General features: G+C 42.1%; 1 protein-coding gene across 1 annotated transcript; it reads left to right on the top strand.

The window, feature by feature from the left end:
- The first annotated feature begins 4,958 nt into the window (after window positions 1-4,958).
- Window positions 4,959-18,151, top strand: zgc:158263 (ceramide kinase family protein). Its single transcript, XM_029722444.1, has 13 exons — window positions 4,959-5,484; window positions 6,842-6,940; window positions 8,078-8,215; window positions 8,564-8,692; window positions 8,917-8,980; window positions 9,214-9,359; window positions 9,628-9,702; window positions 10,355-10,507; window positions 12,720-12,825; window positions 13,696-13,799; window positions 14,090-14,286; window positions 14,494-14,780; window positions 17,682-18,151. Exons 1-13 carry the CDS (start codon window positions 5,358-5,360, stop codon window positions 17,800-17,802), a joined length of 1,746 nt encoding a protein of 581 aa, XP_029578304.1. The 5' UTR covers window positions 4,959-5,357; the 3' UTR covers window positions 17,803-18,151.
- Window positions 18,152-18,576: the final 425 nt, after the last annotated feature.

The raw sequence follows: 18,576 nt of genomic DNA, 5'->3' as shown, positions 1-18,576 counted from the left end.
CATACCTGAATTTGTCCAATAGAAACTTTTGTTTGTAACTGTTGATTACACCCTAGATCAGCGAGATGCAGGCAGTATTGAATGTGTCACTCTCTGTCACCTTGATTAATCTTAATTTTTCTCTTGACCTGTGCACCTACGTTGTAACTTTCATTCATAGGCTAGGTTGTAGCAACCTCATGATAGGTGTAGGGAACATTTTTGTTGCATTAAGCTGGGTGAATGGAATATGAATGACAGTCATCCAATATGCTGTAATTCAAATAAGGCCATGCTCATAAATAAAAAATGGTCCTCCCTCATTTTAAACGTCGCCGAAGGCCACTGATCCACATAGTACGATTTTAGATGTGCAGCTAGACCAAAGCTCAGTCTTTTTTATCATTACTATAGTCAAGTCTGTGGGTTATGGTATTTTAATATAGATGTAACCATTTTAGTAATCAACTTAGCTAGCTAGTAAATATAACTTTTCTTTTGTCTTTCAGATGGGCGGAGCAGTGACAACACTTGGGTCTGCAGCTGCCTTTTTCGGTGGGAAAGTGATATGGCCCTGTATTTACCAGAGAAAGTAGCTCATCCACCAATGCAGAAGATGAAGATCCAGACTGTTGATTGGGAAACAAGAACAAACAATGAAGCATGAGGATTTAGTGTTGAGGGACCACTTGTCACATTGTCCAAAATGGGTTTGTGCAATGATAATCAATGCATTTTCTTTCCAGATAAAGATGTTGATACGGCATTGAAAAATACCCACCACTGACCAAATGTCTCTTTGTTTTCCAGTCCAACAGGAGTGCATCCCTCAGGCCATCCGGTGCATGGACATCCTGTGCCAGTGTGATCTGAGCTCGAGCGTCCAGTTGTGGAGACTACAGCACATCGAGCGTGTGGACGGACAGGTCAGTAACTCATCAAATATGATACAATATTGTGTAAAACATTGAATTTGTAGATGCATCGAAATGTTTACTTTATGTCCCGTTTTCTCTATGTTTTAGACATGAGGCGTGACATGCGGAACGTCAGGCTCACCCCACGAGAAGCAGTGCATGATCAACGCCACTATCAGTAAGGAGATCTGCTGGAAGTGATGTACTCTCTCTCTCTCTCTCTCTCTCTCTCTCTTTTACTCTGGGGGTAAGACGTCATTTAAACATCACAGATATAAATTCCCACTGTGCCCATGATAAAATACATTGTGAATTGTGTTGTACTACTGAATGAAACTGTGACCAGCCTTTGTGATTGAACTTATGTTAACTACACTTGAAGTCGGAAGTTTACATACACTTAGGTTGGAGTCATTAAAACTTGTTTTTCAACAACTCCACAAATTTCTTGTTAACAAACTATATTTTTGGCAAGCCAGTTTGGACATCTACTTTGTGCATGACACAAGTCATTTTTCCAACAATTGTTTACAGACAGATTATTTCACTGTATCACAATTCCAGTGGGTCAGAAGTTTACATACACTAAGTTGACTGTGCCTTTAAACAGCTTGGAAAATTCCAGAAAATTATGTAATGGCTTTAGAAGCTTCTGATAGGCTAATTGACATAATTTGAGTCAATTGGAGGTATACCTGTGGATGTATTTCAAGGCCTACCTTCAAACTCAGTGCCTCTTTGCTTGACATCATGGGGAAATCAAAAGAAATCAGCCAAGACCTCAGAAAAAAAACATAGACCTCCACAAGTCTGGTTCATCCTTGGGAGCAATTTCCAAATGCCTGAAGGTACCACGTTCATCTGTAAAAACAATAGTACGCAAGTATAAACACCATGGGACCACGTCATACCACTCAGGAAGGAGACGCATTCTGTCTCCTAGAGATGAACGTACTTTGGTGCGAAATGTGCAAATCAATCCCAGAAAAACAGCAAAGGACCTTGTGAAGATGCTGGAGGAAACAGGTATAAAAGTATCTATATCCACAGTAAAACGAGTCCTATATCGCCATAACCTGAAAGGCCGCTCAGCAAGGAAGAAGCCACTGCACCAAAACCGCCATAAAAAAGCCAGACTACGGCTTGCAACTGCACATGGGGACAAAGATCATACTTTTTGGAGAAATGTCCTCTGGTCTGATGAAACAAAATTAGAACTGTTTGGCCATAATGACCATCGTTATGTTTGGAGGAAAAAGGGGGAGGCTTGCAAGGCAAAGAACACCATCCCAACCGTGAAGCACGGGGGTGGCAGCATCATGTTGTGGGTGTGATTTGCTGCAGGTGTCACGTCCTGACCAGTAAAAGGGGTTGTTTGTTATTATAGTTTGGTCAGGGCGTGTCAGGGGGTGTTTGTTTAGTGGTTTTCTTTTTTGGGGGGGCAATGTTCTATGTTAATCTATTTCTATGCCTGTGTCTATTTATTCTATTTCTATGCTTAGTTTATTGGGTTGACCTTCAATTGGAGGCAGCTGTTCCTCGCTGCCTCTAATTGAAGGTCCTATTTAATAGGGGTGTTTGTTCATTGGGATTTGTGGGTAGTTGTTTCTCCGTATAGTCATTTGTCCTTACGGGACTGTTTTTCGTCGTTGTTTTTGTTCAAGTGTTTTGTTTTGTTTCTTTAATAAATAAGAAGATGAGAATACACATTCCCGCTGCGTTTTGGTCCACTCCATACGACGAACGTGACAGAACTACCCACCAACAATGGACCAAGCAGCGGAGGAAGGCGCAGCAGAGGAGCTCTTTGGATTCATGGACATGGGAGGAGATATTGGACAGAAAGGGATCCTACACATGGGAGGAGATCCAGGCTGGAAGGGATCGCCTCCCATGGGAACAGATGGAGGAAGCCAGGAGAGCGGAGGCAGCAGGAGATTGGAGAGAACGCTATGTTGGGACACGGCTGGCAAGGAAACCCGTGTCCCAACATAGCTGCTCTTCTCCACATGGCCAAACTTGTAGTGGTCTTCTCCCCTTTTAATGCTCTTATGCTCATCCATGAAGAAAAAAATGTCATAAGGTCTGAAATAGATACCAAAGTCGACATATTGTACAAACAATTACCTAGGCTAAGTAATACAAAATAAAAATGTATCTACCGCTCTGCTAACTAGCTAGCTAAAGTGTAGTCATTGGCTAGCTAAGACAGAGAAAGGGGACAGAAGATGTTCAACACTTAATTCAGTTAATTTCAATACAGGATTGGGCACTACCAGTGCAATACCAAATAATAGGATTGGGGACCTATTATAACTAACGAAATTACAGTTAACGAAAATGTACGCTTAATCCAGTATAAACTAATGTATAGAATTTATAATGCAAGAGACAAAATTCACAAATTCTCCAGCACAAAGGCAGAGTCATGTCTTAAGTGTAAAACTAATAATGACTCAATAGTCCATGCTTTCTGGAAATGCTATATGATATAAATATATTCATCTGAACCCTCATTCTATACAGTCCTTTCCTAAGACTCACTTACTCATAGGTGTTGCAGCGGCTGGCGCATATGGTAGCAACTGTCGCCACACACTACTTGAGAACTGAATAGGAACAGTAAGAGGAACTACAGAATTCACATTTCCATGGTAGTCTGTGGGAGTACAGACGGTCAAATATAATGGCATCAGGGCCGACTCCAGGCATAAGAAACATAACCGGCCCCAACCCCCAATTTTTTGTTTTGTTATTATTATTATCATTTTGGGATGAACTCCGTCAGGGTCTCAATTTACCATTGAGAGTTTGAATAGTAGAATACACCAGGTGCAAGTTGGAAATTTGGTTGTGCATCAGCAGTTTTAATCTTGTTTCGTCAGTCACTGATAGTCACTCGATCAGCTAAGAAGTTAACAATATTTAGATTGGTAAATTAGTCTAGCCTGTTATCTAAACTTGTAGTAATCATGGCCAAATACTGACCCTCCAGGGGCCCCCCATTGATTTTGTTAGTCACTCTCGCTCAGGTAGCATGGCATAAGTCATGGCAAAATGGGTAGAATTGCAGGACATTTGCTCTAAGCCTGCGCAAATGTCTCTCTGTCCCATTGCAAAATGAGTAAAATTGCATGAAATTTGTTATAAAATTGCTAAATGTTCTCTCCGCCCAATAGCAAAATGTGTAGAATTGCAGAAAATGTACTTTAAAAGGAACATTTTTCTCTCCGTTGTCAAGAGGGGGTGCACTGAAGGCTAGAGCAGGCCGTGATTGGTACCGTGGCCCTTTTCTAATGGAGTGCAATGGAGCCAAATGTTCTGTTTTCTCATATCAAAACTGATTGAATTGCTCTTTTTACCCTGTAGGCACCTACAACATTCCACAGGTGAGAAAAATGACACAGTAAACAAGAGAAAGTACAAACAAATGAATTATACTTTTTTGGGAGGGATAAAGAAAATATGCATGTTCCTGCCAGTGATGTTTCCACCAACAACAAAAAATCCATGTGTGATGAAGTAATACACACAAAATGTAATTTTTAGCTTAAGTTTTCATGTACAGTGGTTAATGTAATGGAAATATAGCTATTGAATGTAACAGGGAAAACTGTGTTACCTGGCGCAAGCAGGATGAGCTACCATAAATCAAGTGCAAATCAAAATCAAAACTCTCCGCAATCTATGCACAATGCTCATTCAAAAATGTTGCTAGCATTGGCAATAATCAGTGCAATACCAAAGTATTATGTTGATTAAAACATGTAAATAGCCTTATTAAATCAACATCATAGGCAACTTCTCAATTCAATGTGCATTCAAGTTCAGACAGTTGAGGCAATAAAGACTAGACCTGGCTTTAGAAAGAAAATAGGCTTATGAAATGTATTAATTCATACAGAGCATTTAAAAGTGGCTAAAGAGTCAAAGGAATCCAATATTTTGACATGACAATTCATTAACCTGCAGCGCAGGTTTCAACATCCAATCAGAGAGCAGCATGCAAATGTTGCAGACAGGTGAGAGATGGAGGGAGGGATAGAAGGAAAACAACATATTTTTTAGAACAGCAGCCTACCTGTCACTGACAATCATGTTACTGTAAACGGAGGGACTTTACAGATACTGAACAGTTTTGCTGGCGGGTCTAGTTCCCTATCTTATTGGTCTTATCAGAGCGTTATGGTATCTGAACAACACTTAACATGTAGGCCGTCATTGTAAATAAGAATTTGTTCTTAACTGACTTGCCTAGTTCAGTAGAGGTTACATTTAAATAAAAAAGATAACGAGACATTGTTCTCAGAATGGAGCTGTTATCTTGGGAGTTCATCATTTGCATGGGATTATTGGAGTAATGTGTAGAATACGTTGTTTTACCCTTGCCGACATTCTTCTGCGATAGTGAGATAGACAGGATTGTAGTTCTCTCTATATGTTTATAGAGATACATGTAGTATGGACGTAGATCCAGTACGGTTGGAGTCCAGTCTATGGGTCGGTAAGAAACGTTACCGGGCAGCACTTACTGGCTGGCACCTCAACTGGACTGAGCTTGATAAGAAGAACCGCGATAAGAAGACCGGTGAGTGCCTTTTATCCTTTTATCAATCACTTTCATCATGCGCGGCATCTATGTGACTCGCCCACTTTTTTAAATGCGCACATTTCATTATATACATTTATTTAAAATACAATTGTATATAGGCTAGGCTTATATAAGATTTATATAGGATTTCATCTTAAATTGCCTGGTAATAACTGCATAACAATCTCTATCACTCTGAGATGAAAGGAAATAAAAGGAACACTTGAGTAGCCTCATATGGTATGATTCCATCACACCAGCGTTACCAGTGCTTATAAGTAGAGCGAATGTGTTCTATGCGCTACTAACAGAAAGTCACCAAACCTGTCTTGGAGACAACAGGCAATGACTGATGTAGACAGGCTACATGTTAGTGGTAAAATGTAAATACTTATTTAAACAAAAAAATGTAATTAAATCCATTTTGTATGTAAGTTAGTAGGTTAGTAAGTAGTGCGTGTTTATACCCACATTTTTGCATACAAAAATTGTATAAACAGACATTATTAGTCACTGTACTTCACTCATGAAGAATGTTCCTTTTCCAGTAAAGGTGAATAACAAGTTATAGTTAGTAGGTTAGTAAGTAGTGCGTGTTTATACCCACATTTTTGCATACAAAAATTGTATAAACAGACATTATTAGTCACTGTACTTCACTCATGAAGAATGTTCCTTTTCCAGTAAAGGTGAATAACAAGTTATACAGCACCAACACGAAACACAACTTACAGTCAAAACAAAGAAAACACATGCACATGCACGCACAGTGCACGCACAGGCACAGTACACACACACAAATCAAGTCACATGAGCCTTATTAGGTTAAAGCTTTTTGGGCGACCTGACCAAATTCACATAAAAATATGAGCTGTAGATCTGGCATTTTTATTGAAAGCAAGTCTAAGAAGTATGTTCTATGTGCGATATTTCTGTGCTTCCCATTCTTAAAGGTGCATTATGCAGAAATTGCTCTGCCATTTCCTGGTTGCTAATATACTAATAGTTTGCCTAATTTCAGTTCATTGTACCATCTAAACCGTTGTGAAATATATTTTTAATAAGCACATGAATTTGGTAGGGTCGCTCAAAAAGTTCCCTAGTGCAGTATGGTTTGTTTTTTGCTCTTTTACTTTCGGTTTTGTACACCAGCTTCAAACAGCCGGAAATACAATATTTTTGGTTATGGAAAAGTCATTTCACAGCGGGTTAGATGGTACAATGATTCTCTACACAATTACTGCTTGTTTTGTCACAAATTAAAATGAGGCGAACCAGGCGATTTCTGCATATTGCACCTTTAAAGGCAAAATATCATAATGGTGTCTGTCTGTCTGTCTGTCTGTGATCACAGTTTCAGTACCAGTATCTGAGGTTATTGGTGTGGAGGAGGGGCGTGTGCAGGTTCTACCCCAGAGGTCAGTAGCTGAAGACACAGACAGAGAATTCACAGGTGAGTTATGTTACTACCCCAGGTCAGAGACATGAGTGGGGCCAATATTAAACACAATACAAAATCCAACTAAAACAAGTTCTTTGTGGGGGGAAAAGTCAGTGAAGTGTGCATATAAAGAGTCAACGGGATAATCAGTAACAACAATAATCAAGGGTAAAAATAAACAGACAATGGACAATAACAATAATAATGGCATAGAGGACATGTGCAGGTTGGTCTGTCAGACACTGTCCCTCATGTTATGGCAGGCAGCAATGTAGGGCGCTGCCAATGCACAGCTCTCTGCGTCTTCCCCCAACAGGACAGGTAACCTATTCTCATCAGAGAGGTCTTTGAAACCTTGAATAAAGCTTTCACATTTGGGGAAATGACACTAATTGTTTTGTCAGGAAATGCAGCTCCGTCTCAGGTTCTACTGTGGTGCAGTGGTTGCACAGCCTTTCTTCTACAGGGAGACATGTTTTCCTGTGTCTATCCTTCTCAATGGCAAGGTTATGCTCACTGAGCCTGTACTTTGTCAAGGTTTTTCTAAAGGTTCTGATCAGTAACCACGGTCAAATGGTTTGCCATGGTGTACTGTCGATTTAGGGCCAGATAGCACAGCATTTTGCTTTGTGCTTGTGTCTTCCAATCGGTAAGGTACTTTTATTTTGACTGTGTTGTAATTTGGTTTATTTTGATTGATCTCTCTCGCTCTCTTCTCGCTGACTCTCTCAATTCAAAGGGCTTTATTGGCATGCGACACATACTGTACGTTTACATTGCCAAAGCAAGTGAAATAGATAATAAGCAAAAGTTAAATAAACAATCAGAAATTAACAGTAAACATGACAACCCACAAAATATTATGGCTATGTACAGTGTTGTAACAATGTGCAAATTGTTAAAGTAAAGAAGGGAAAATAAACATAAATATGGGTTTTATTTGCTCTTCACTGGTTGCCCTTTTCTTGTGGCAACAGGTCACAAATCTTGCTGCTGTGATGTCACACTGTGTTATTTCACCTAATAGACATGGGAGTTTATCAATATTGGATTTGTTTTTAAATTCATTGTGGGTCTGTGTAATCTGAGGAAAATCTCTCTCTCTTTCTCCCCCTCTCTCCCCTCCTGACTGTGTGTCCTGTTCTGCAGTGTTCTATGTGAAACGCAGCAGCAGCGGTAGTTCCTATGGGTTGTTATGGCGCCTGGGCAGGACCCAGTTCTGCTGTCCCAGCAGGGACCTCAGAGACCAGTGGATGACCCAGCTGAGGATTGCCCTCAAAACACACAGTAAGGATAACTTCACTTGTCCTGAGATAAGACACCAATTCAATTAAATGTAACAATTCAACTGTATTTACTCCCTTAGGTTCAAAGGCAATGCAAGATCATGTCCTCCAGTATTAACATTGTAGTAGGATGTCCCTTGTGGGCATTCGTACTTATCCACAACATATAATACACTATACAGCCTGACTTTATGGCTCATAAACACAGGCATACTTATATTTACGCATGCTTATGTAGTGAGAATATCTGCCTTCTGTCGTTTCTCATGTTTCCTCCTCTCTGCCTCTACTTTTCCTTTCATTTGCTCTCTTTCTACCGATCTGTCCATCCTCTCATCTCCTCTCCCAGGCCCCTCTCGTCCTCACAGGTTGTTGGTGTTCATCAACCCGTTTGGAGGAAAGAAACAAGGGAGGCAGATCTATCACTCTCTAGTGGCCCCACTGTTTGAGCTGGCAGGTATCAGCTCTCATGTTGTAGGTGAGACCCAAGTGAGACAATAGTAATGCCGAAAATCCTGGGACTTACTTAAACTGATATAACTGGTAGTTAAGTGTGTTTTGTGTTTTGTCTACAGAAGGCGCATTGAAAGTGCATTGTGTGTTGATATTGGCGTGATATTGGCATGATTAAGCTCATACTAACATGGTCTATTGCTGTATTTCTAGTAGTAACATTTTTTTAAATTTGTTTTTGTCATTTAGTGACAGAACGGGCCAACCAGGCGAGAGACCACATACTGAAGAAAGATCTGACTGGTTTCGATGGGTATGTCAGACATTACAATGTTGTCATGTAAACAGTAACACTATGGCAACCAGTCAGACCCACACAAAACAATCTGTTAATAATATCAAACTAGGGGTATGTCCCAAAAGTCTACTATTTGGTGGGCTCTGGTCAAAAGTAGTGCACTGTGTAAGCAATAGGAGGCCATTTCGCACATACCTGGGATTGGATTTAATCACATCACTGACTGTTTATGTTTGTCTCTACCTCAGTGTGGTGTGTGTGGGCGGGGACGGAATTTTCAGTGAGCTGCTGCACGGTGTGATTGGCCGAACACAGCAGGAGGCAGGGTTATCGGAGCATGACCCCTCCCTAACGCTACAGTCATGTGATCTTCACATTGGCATCATTCCTGCAGGTGAGATAGACATTATTGGTTAAATATTAAAGGCATTTGGTTGATATAAACATTTCTGACTCAATTTCTTACATCTTTCCTCACATCTTCTCCCACCTCCTTCTCAAAATTTCAGAAGGAAGTGTATGTTCTCTTCGTGTTCTTCTGAAGTTTTGAGGAGGCGGCGAGGAGGGAGGACACAAGGAATCGTGAAAGACTTAAGATTCACCCTGACTATAGAGTTGTGTCCGATATGAGACTAACATGAGTCTGTGCATTCTCTCCTCAGGCTCTACAGACTGTGTGTGTTTCGCCACTGTGGGAGTCAACGACCCAGTGACCTCTGCTCTGCACATTATCATTGGTGAGATATGATCATAAATGAACACATTTATTAAAACATAATAACACATTTTAGATGACAGTATAATCTATAGCTCTGGTGTTGCTTAAACTCATTTTAGCCAACTTAACAGAATTGCTTTACTGGAGCCATATGCAACCACTTTGGCAGTCATAAGCAGCAGCATCATTTTACAAAGGCAGAGTTGTGATGTTCATGCCAATATTCAAAATCATGATCTAAACCAGGGGTGTCAAACATAAGGCTCGCTGGCTGGATTCGGCCACGAGGGGGTCCAAACTAGCCCGCGGTCGTTTGAGTAAAACATATTTTTTAAATGAAATGTTTTTTAGGGGAGGGGAAACAAACTCAATATCCTTAAAATGACTAAAACCAAATCGAATCTGTGCAGAAATTCTAATTGACCTTACAGTTTGACTGTCCAGCTCTCTAATAATATCTGAAAGGAAAGCTAGAGAGTCAGGGAATATAGAAAACTCTCACAATTATGGATAGAGGACTAGTTTTATTTGATTGACTCTGAGGAAATATAGCGCATTTTCAGTGCGGGCCTCTGGACCTCGTTGAAGAACGAATGCGGCCCCCGGGGCAAAATGAGTTTGACGCCCCTCTGAACCCTCCTTGTCCTTCACCTTCCCACAAACCATTGCAGGAGACTCTCAGCCTCTGGATGTGTGTTCTGTCCACCATCGCTCGTCTCTGGTGCGTTACTCCGTGTCTCTGGTGGGGTACGGGTTCTATGGTGACGTGCTGGCTGAGAGCGAGAGACACCGCTGGATGGGGCCTCTCAGATATGACTACTCAGGTACATATGTCATGGAAAATGAAAGCAATAATACCCGAGAAGGTTTGCATTCATGTGATTATTGGCACGATGTGATGCGGTCACTATGTATGAGGCGAAGCTGAGTGGTCTAATATTGCAGACATATCATAGATGGTGCCTCACAGACAGGACTACTAAGTTAAACTGTATATGGAATGTGACTCAAGTATATGGAATGGAACCTAAAGCAGAGACATGTCATTATATTGAATTGTTACTGCAATACTTCTTAAAGGGATTGGTAATTCGGGATTTTTTTGAATTGGCTCACGAAACTGCTTCTAACGTCCTTCATACTGGACACAGAGACATTAATAGAATCCATGAGTTCATCTGACTCTGGGGAAGTAGATAAAGGGACCCATTGCCAAAATCCCTAAGTATCCCTTTAAACACTCTCTGCTAGACCAAGGTGGAGGTCAGAGGATAATAACTCTCTTACCTGACCACAACCTACAAACTAATTACACCTTAAATCAATGTTCAGTCAGAAAGAAATATCTCACATCACCTGTGTCCCACATAAACCTGAAATGTCTTTATATGTATCACTACTATCAAGCGCTAAGAAGTAAGTCATGTCTATTATGTCAAGCTGTATCAAGACATAATATTCAAATATATACAGTACCAGTCAAAAGTTAACACACCTACTCATTCCAGGGTTTTTCTTTATTTTGACTATTTTCTACATTGTAGAATAATAATGAAGAAATCAAAACTATGAAATAACCAAAAAGTGTTAAACAAATCAAAACGTATTTTAGATTTTAGATTCTTCAAAGTAGCCACCCTTTGCCTTGATGACAGCTTTGCACCCTCTTGGCATTCTCTCAACCAGCTTCATGAGGAATGCTTTTCCAACAGTCTTGAAGGAGTTCCCACATATGCTGAGCACTTGTTGGCTGCTTTTCCTTCACTCTGCGGTATAACTCATCCCAAACCATCTCAATTGGGTGAGGTCAGGTGATTGTGGAGGCCAGGTCATCTGATGCAGCACTCCCTCACTCTCCTTCTTGATCAAATAACCTTTACACAGCCTGGAGGTGCGTTGGGTCATTGTTATGTTGAAAAACAAATGATAGCCCCACTAAGCGCACACCAGATGGGATGGCGTATCGCTGCAAAATGCTGTGGTATCCATGCTGGTTAAATGTGCCTTGAAATCGAAATAAACCATCACACCTCCTCCTCCATGCTTCACCGTAGGAACCACACATGCGGAGATCATCCATTCACCTACTCTACATCTCACAAAGACATGGCAACAAAAAATCTCAAATTTGGACTCATCAGACCAAAGGACAGATTTCCACAGGTCTAATATCCATTGCCCATGTTTCTTGGTCCAATCAAGTCTCTTCTTATTATTGGTGTCCTTTAGTAGTGGTTTCTGTGCAGCAATTTGACCATAAAGGCCTGATTCCCGCAGTCTCCTCTGAACACTTGATGTTTTGTTTGTTACTTGAACTCTGTGAAGCATTTATTTGGGCTGCAATCTGAGGTGCAGTTAACTCTAATGAACGTATCCTCTGCAGCAGAGGTAACTCTGGGTCTTCCTTTCCTGTGGTGGTCCTCATGAGAGCCAGTTTCATCATAGCGCTTGATGGTTTTTGCAACAGCACAAATTTTCCACATTGACTGACCTTCTTGTCTTAAAGTAACAATGGACTGTCATTTCTCTTTGCTTATTTGAGCTATTCTTGCCATAATATGTACTTTTACCAAATAGGGCTATCTTCTGTATACCACCCCTACCTTGTCACAACACAACTGATCGGCTCAAACGCATTAAGAAGGAAAGAAATTCCACAAATTACCTTTTTGACTAACTCATGAAGCTGGTTGAGAGAATGCCAAGAGTGTATATTTTGATTTGTTTAACACTTTTTGGGTTACTACATGATTCTATATGTTTTACTTCACTATTAGTCAAAAATGTAAAAAATAGTAAAAAGAATAAGGAAAAATCATGGAATGAGTAGGTGTGTCCAAACCTTTGACTGGTACTGTATATATATATATATATATATATATATATATATATATATATATATATATATATATATATATATTACATAATAATTATTAGAGAAAATCCATCCTCTCTCCCTCTGTGTGTTTAGGTCTCCATGTGTTTACAGTATGAGTTCGAGACATATGATGGCTGCTAACCCCACTCTTCCCCCAGGTGCTATGGTGTACCTAAGTAACAGGAGCTATGCAGGAGTAATTCAGTACCTACCAGCAGACTCCCAGCTCTCCAGCCCCAGGGACAATACACGCTGCCTCTCTGGGTAACAACTATCTATATTTCTTAGAGAATAAAGACACTCACTGCCTGGTACAAAGATCCAAAACAACAAACTGGTAGTTACAGCAGATGAGGCTGATCAAGGGACGAAAGAAAGGATGGTCCTCTTTACCTGTTTAAAGATGTAGCACACGCTCCTCTGATTGAGAGAGTGCGTTCTTGACCGCATATTGATAAGCTTAGCATTAACGACTCGCTGATGGTAACAGAGGGGGTTCTGATATCGCTACCCATCTCAAATATACGGTCCTGAAAGAAAATAATTGCCCTCGATTTCATGGTACCTCAACCATCCCAGTCCAGTGGAGAGAAACTGCTCTGGGAGCTAGATTACATCATCAGAAGGCGAAAGTGACACAGCCTCAATTCCCTCAGTTACAGTCACTTCCACCTGCAACAGAGACCCAGGTGTTGGGTGTACATCTGTACCTTAAGGAGGGTAGTTCCCATGCCAACGTAGAGCAAGCTGATCCGGAAGAAAGGAGAGACAGCACCTCCTTGGGAGAGGATAGAGACGCTGGTGTCTGTGAAAGAAGAGTGTAGCCTACCTCTGTGAAAGACTATACCCAATGTCTTTTGTCTGAAATAACTGCACCACAGTCGGTGAGGGAGTGTAAGGGACTGTGAGATGCTACAGTACAGGACGCTGGTGTCTTTGACAGACTGTACCTATCTTTTGTATGTGATGGATAGCTACCCCCAAGGGTCTACGAGGGAGTGCGAGTTGATGATACACACATGAATGGAATGTATGGCTGTCAGGAACATGTGCTGTTGTTACATCACTGAGTATATTACACGATACCTATGTCACGTGTAAAACAAGTAATAGTTGGTCATCTCTGTGTTCCAGTTGCAGTGTGTGTTCTAAAGGCACAGAGAGACTGTTCCCCCACTCTCCAGGTGCTAGTTCCCTCTACAGCTCCCACTTCAGTCAATTCAGCAGCGACACTGAGGGTAAGGCCCTTACAAACAATCTATAAAAAGTCTACACAGACGACTCTAAAAGTCTACACACAGTGTACACCCAGTCTACACACATCCGATGTAATGCATGGAGGTGGTTCAATGAACCACACTGTGGTGGTGAGTAACTTTGCCTGAGACCGGAAGTCTTATGTTAGCTCTCAGAGTTAATGCCTAGGCTTTAGCTTAGTGGGCTAACAGTCTTGTGGCATGTAGGAGAGCAGGGTTCAAACCCTGGTGTGTCACAGAACTTCCTCTGCTCTCTCTGCCCCGTGCTGCAGGTGAGTGGGTGAGTGTGGAGGGCCGGTTCAGGGCTGTGTCCCTCACCTGTATGTCCAGCTCCTGTCCTCGCAGTCCCCTGGGCCTGTCCCCCTCCGCACACCTGGCCGATGGGACAGGTGACCTGATCATCGTACGGGACACACACCCCTTAGGGTTCCTCACCTTCCTACACAGACACACCAGCACACAGGACCAGGTGAAGACCACCTCAGCGAGGCCACAAGAAATGTAGCCAGACTAAAAATCCAAACCCTGCAGCCATGATTGCTAGCTAAATTTCTATCGTACGTGGACTGGCTTGCCAGGCTTCAAGTACTGCACAGCAGTATGGAAATATCAGTTATCTGAGACAGAAATATTTCAATAGATGCATAAATTATCTTTCCTATCTGCTGTATTTTAGTTTGACTTGCCGTTCGTGGACGTCCACCGAGTGAAGGCAGTACGCTTTTCTCTCCCTACCGGAGAAGAGGAGGACAAGGATGAAGAGAGGGAGAGAGTGAATGATGGAGGGATGATGGAGGAAGGAAAGAGACCAAGCCGAAGCGGTTCCCACAAGCACCTGATAGAAAGAGGAGAGGAGCGAGGGCAGAAAGACTTCCTGTGTGGTTTGTGCTGCAGTAAGGCTCCTACAGTGTCCGTGTGGAACTGCGACGGAGAGATACTGCCTCACACTGAGATCTCCTGCAGGTAAGGGATGACTCATCAGATCATGTAAATCACAACTTATTGGCTTACCTGACATTAAAGATTCAGAGTACATTTAGTAGGTCTGCTTTAGGCATTATCTGGAGACTCTGCTACCCCTTTAACCCTCTTGACTCAAAGTCTAGCTCAAACTGTTCAGACTAGACAGACAATTACGTGAAAAGTAACTATTTTGGCATCCTCTCATGTCTGACAAACACTGGGGCTGACAATAGCCTATCTACCGCATATGTGAACGACCGATAAAGGAGTTTTCAGTGGACTGTGAAGTCTCTAGAGGAAACACACAGGGTTTTATAAAATGTGATCTATTATATTAACAAGATGGTAGACTGACCGCTCTAAAAATGGAAATGTATGTCCACAAAGGCAAAAGGCAGGCAGGAGGAGGCCAGATCAGGTGGGAACATTCTAGCCAATGAGAGGGCAGATACACGTGTGAACAACAGGTACAACTCCAATATAAAATTGTTTTTCTAAAAGTTGCGAGAATGTCATATCAGTACACTTGTAACAAACGAAGCATTATAAAACTTCTATTCAATAAAATGAGCCTAACCTATCAAAATAGTAATTCACTTTTATCTTGACCAAATTCGACAGTCTCTCATTGGCCTAAAACTCGGACTTGACCCCTTGCTTAAAATCAAATCAAATTTGATTTGGCTCTTGCTTCATAAACAACAGGTGTAGACTAAACAGTGAAATGCTTATTTACAGGCCCTTTCTAACAATGCATAGAAAGAAAATAGAGAAATAATAGAAAAGTAATAACACGTAATAATAAATACACGAGTAACGATAAATTGGCTATATACACGGGGTACTAGTACCGAGTTGACGTGCAAGGGTACGATGTAACTTGAGGTAGATATGTACATAAAATTAGAAATAAAGTGACTAGGCAATGTAATGGGCCATACACATTACCCTCTGTAGTGCCTTGCAGTCGGATTCCAAGCAGTTGCCATAACAAGCGGTGATGCAGCCAGTCAAGATGCTCTCAATGGTGCAGCTGTAGAACTTTGAGGATCTGAGGGCCCATGCAGAATTTGGTCAGCCTCCTGAGGTTGTAGAGGAGTTGTCGTGCCCTCTTCACGACTGTGTTGGCGTGTGTGGACCGTGATAGTGAATCTCTCGACTCACTCCACCATCAGCTCCTTTGTCTTGCTGACGTTGAGGGAGAGGTTGTTGTTCTCTGACCTCCTCCCTATAGGCTGTCTCATCGTCGTCAGTGATAAGGCCTACCCCCATTGTGTTGTCAGCAAACTTAATGATGGTACTCCCTGTTAACCCACCCAGTCATGGTTGAACAGGGTGTACAGGAGGGGACTAAGCACGCACCTCTGAGGGGCCCCCATGTTAATGGTCAGGGTGGCGGATGTATTGTTGCCTACCCTCACCACCTGAGGGCGGCCCATCTGGAAGTCCAGGATCCAGTTGCAGAGGGAGGTGTTCAGTCCCGGGATCCTTAGCATATGATGAGCTTAGAGGGCACTATAGTATTGAACGCTGTTGTAGTCAATGAACAGCATTCTCACACAGCTGTTCCTCTTGTCTAAGTGGGAGAGGGCAGTGTGGAATGCAATAGAGATTGCATCATCTGTGGATCTGTTGGGGCGGTATGCGAATTGGAGTGGGTCGAGGGTGTCTGGGATGATGGTGTGGATGTCAGCCATGACCAGCCTTTCAAAGCATTTCATGGCTACAGATGTGAGTGCTGCAGGGCAAAAGTCATTTAGACAGGTTATCTTGGCGTTCCTGGGCACAGGGACAATGGCGGTCTGCTTCAAACATGTAGTTATTACAGACTGGGTCAGGGAGAGGTTGAAAATGTCAGTGAAGACACTTGCCAGCTGGTAAGTTCTTGCTCTGAGTACGCATCCTGATAATCCATCTGGCCCTGCAGCCCTGTGAATGTTAACCTGTTTAAAGGTCTTACTCACATCGGCTACGGAGAGCGTGATCACACAGTCCTCCGGAACAGCTGGTGCTTTCAAGGAGCGAGACACTAATCTGGACGCTTCTAAGAAATCCTGCTATGACCTCTGATGAGCCAATAAAACTGGCAAAGCATCAATACAGGACTAAAATCGAATCCTACAATGCAGTGTTGCTTGCCTCGAAGCGACAGAAGGCATTTAGCTTGTCTGGTAGGTTCACATCACTGGGCAGCTCGCGGATGGGTTCCCTTTGTAATCCGTGATAGACGGCGTTGTAGGATTCAATTTTAGTCCTGTATTGATGCTTTGCCAGTTTTATTGGCTCATCAGAGGTCATAGCAGGATTTCTTATAAGCGTCCAGATTAGTGTCTCGCTCCTTGAAAGCAGCAGCTCTAGGGAAGGGATATACCTAGTCAGTTGCACAACTGAATGCATTAAACCGAAATGTGTCTTCCATATTTAACCCAACCCCACTAGCCTTTAGCTCAGTGCGGATGTTGCCAATCCATGACTTCTGGTTGGGCTATGTATGTATAGTCACTGTGGGGACTATGTTGTTGATGCACTTATTAATTCCGGTGACTGATGTGGTAAACTCCTTAATGCCATCGGATGAATCCAGGAACATATTCCAGAATCGCCTCTCCCCTTCTAGTTTTATGTAATAAAACATTATTACGTCAGGACACTATTGAGGGCACTACTGAGCTGAGCAGAGTTGTATTGCTCTGGCCTGGTAATACATACACCATAGTAGCTGAAATCGTGCTGGAAAGGACTTTGTGAAAAAAAAGACTTTGAGCCAGCACAGTATTGTTAGGATCAGCACGATAGTTTGAAGTGTCAATGCCACGTTTTCCAACTCTGACCCTGTCCTCATTTTTCTTGTTGTCCCGTTCCTTCCTTCCCTCCCTCTCGCCCTCCTTCCCTCCCTCTCAGGGTTCATGGTCAGCTGGTGCGTCTGTATGCCCGGGGCATTGAGGACGGATCAGCCAGGCCCACCAGGAAGTGCCAAGACGGACATAGGAACTGCAAAGGGAGATGTGTCCTCAACAACTGAGGAAGGCTGTGTTAGGGTCCGTTCACACTACTTGCAGAGAAAAACACTATGCCAGAGATGACGACATTAATGATTGGAATCAATGATTTTGCCGGGTACGACCAATGAAATGGCTTCCTTTCTGTTTCCAGTGTGAATATTTCAATACCTAAGTCTTAAGATGGAGGTTTGAATTTGAAGGCAGTTCAAGGAATACATTTTTCTACATAAAATGACTTGATGCCAGTAGCCTATGACATCTTCTATGACATTCTGTAAATGTGTTATGTTCACTTGAGCAGTTATGAAAATGTTGTACACACAACAACTGAAAACCTAATAAATGTACACACCTTTTTACTACGCAGAATGTTGAGCTTCCACTATTGTTTATTGTTTATGGTAGAACTGACATCCCTCTGGCTTAACAATGACATTTACCTGAGGCATTTGTGGCTTTGTATGTATACAATAGGACAAACCTGTTTTTCTTGAACCTTAAGATCATCTCCTTGAAGCACAGTGGTGATCTAAGTAGCAGAGAAGCAGGGCAGATGAACCAGCAAACAAACATTCCATTCAATGCAGCTTGATGAATCAGCTATTGTCATTGTTAAGGCAGTAACATACATTTGGGGTCTTTCAGTCCTTCTCCTTCCTCTGGCGCTTCCAGCCCCAGAAGTCAGTCAGTCAGTCTGTCTGTGTCTGTTTATCGGTGAAATGACTGGAGCAGTATTATTTGTGTGTGTGTGTGTGTGTGTGTGTGTGTGTGTGTGTGTGTGTGTGTGTGTGTGT

This window comes from Salmo trutta, chromosome 30 (genome assembly GCF_901001165.1).
Source record: "Salmo trutta chromosome 30, fSalTru1.1, whole genome shotgun sequence".
Taxonomy (NCBI): domain Eukaryota; kingdom Metazoa; phylum Chordata; class Actinopteri; order Salmoniformes; family Salmonidae; genus Salmo; species Salmo trutta.
This window is presented reverse-complemented; position numbering and strand designations above follow the sequence as displayed.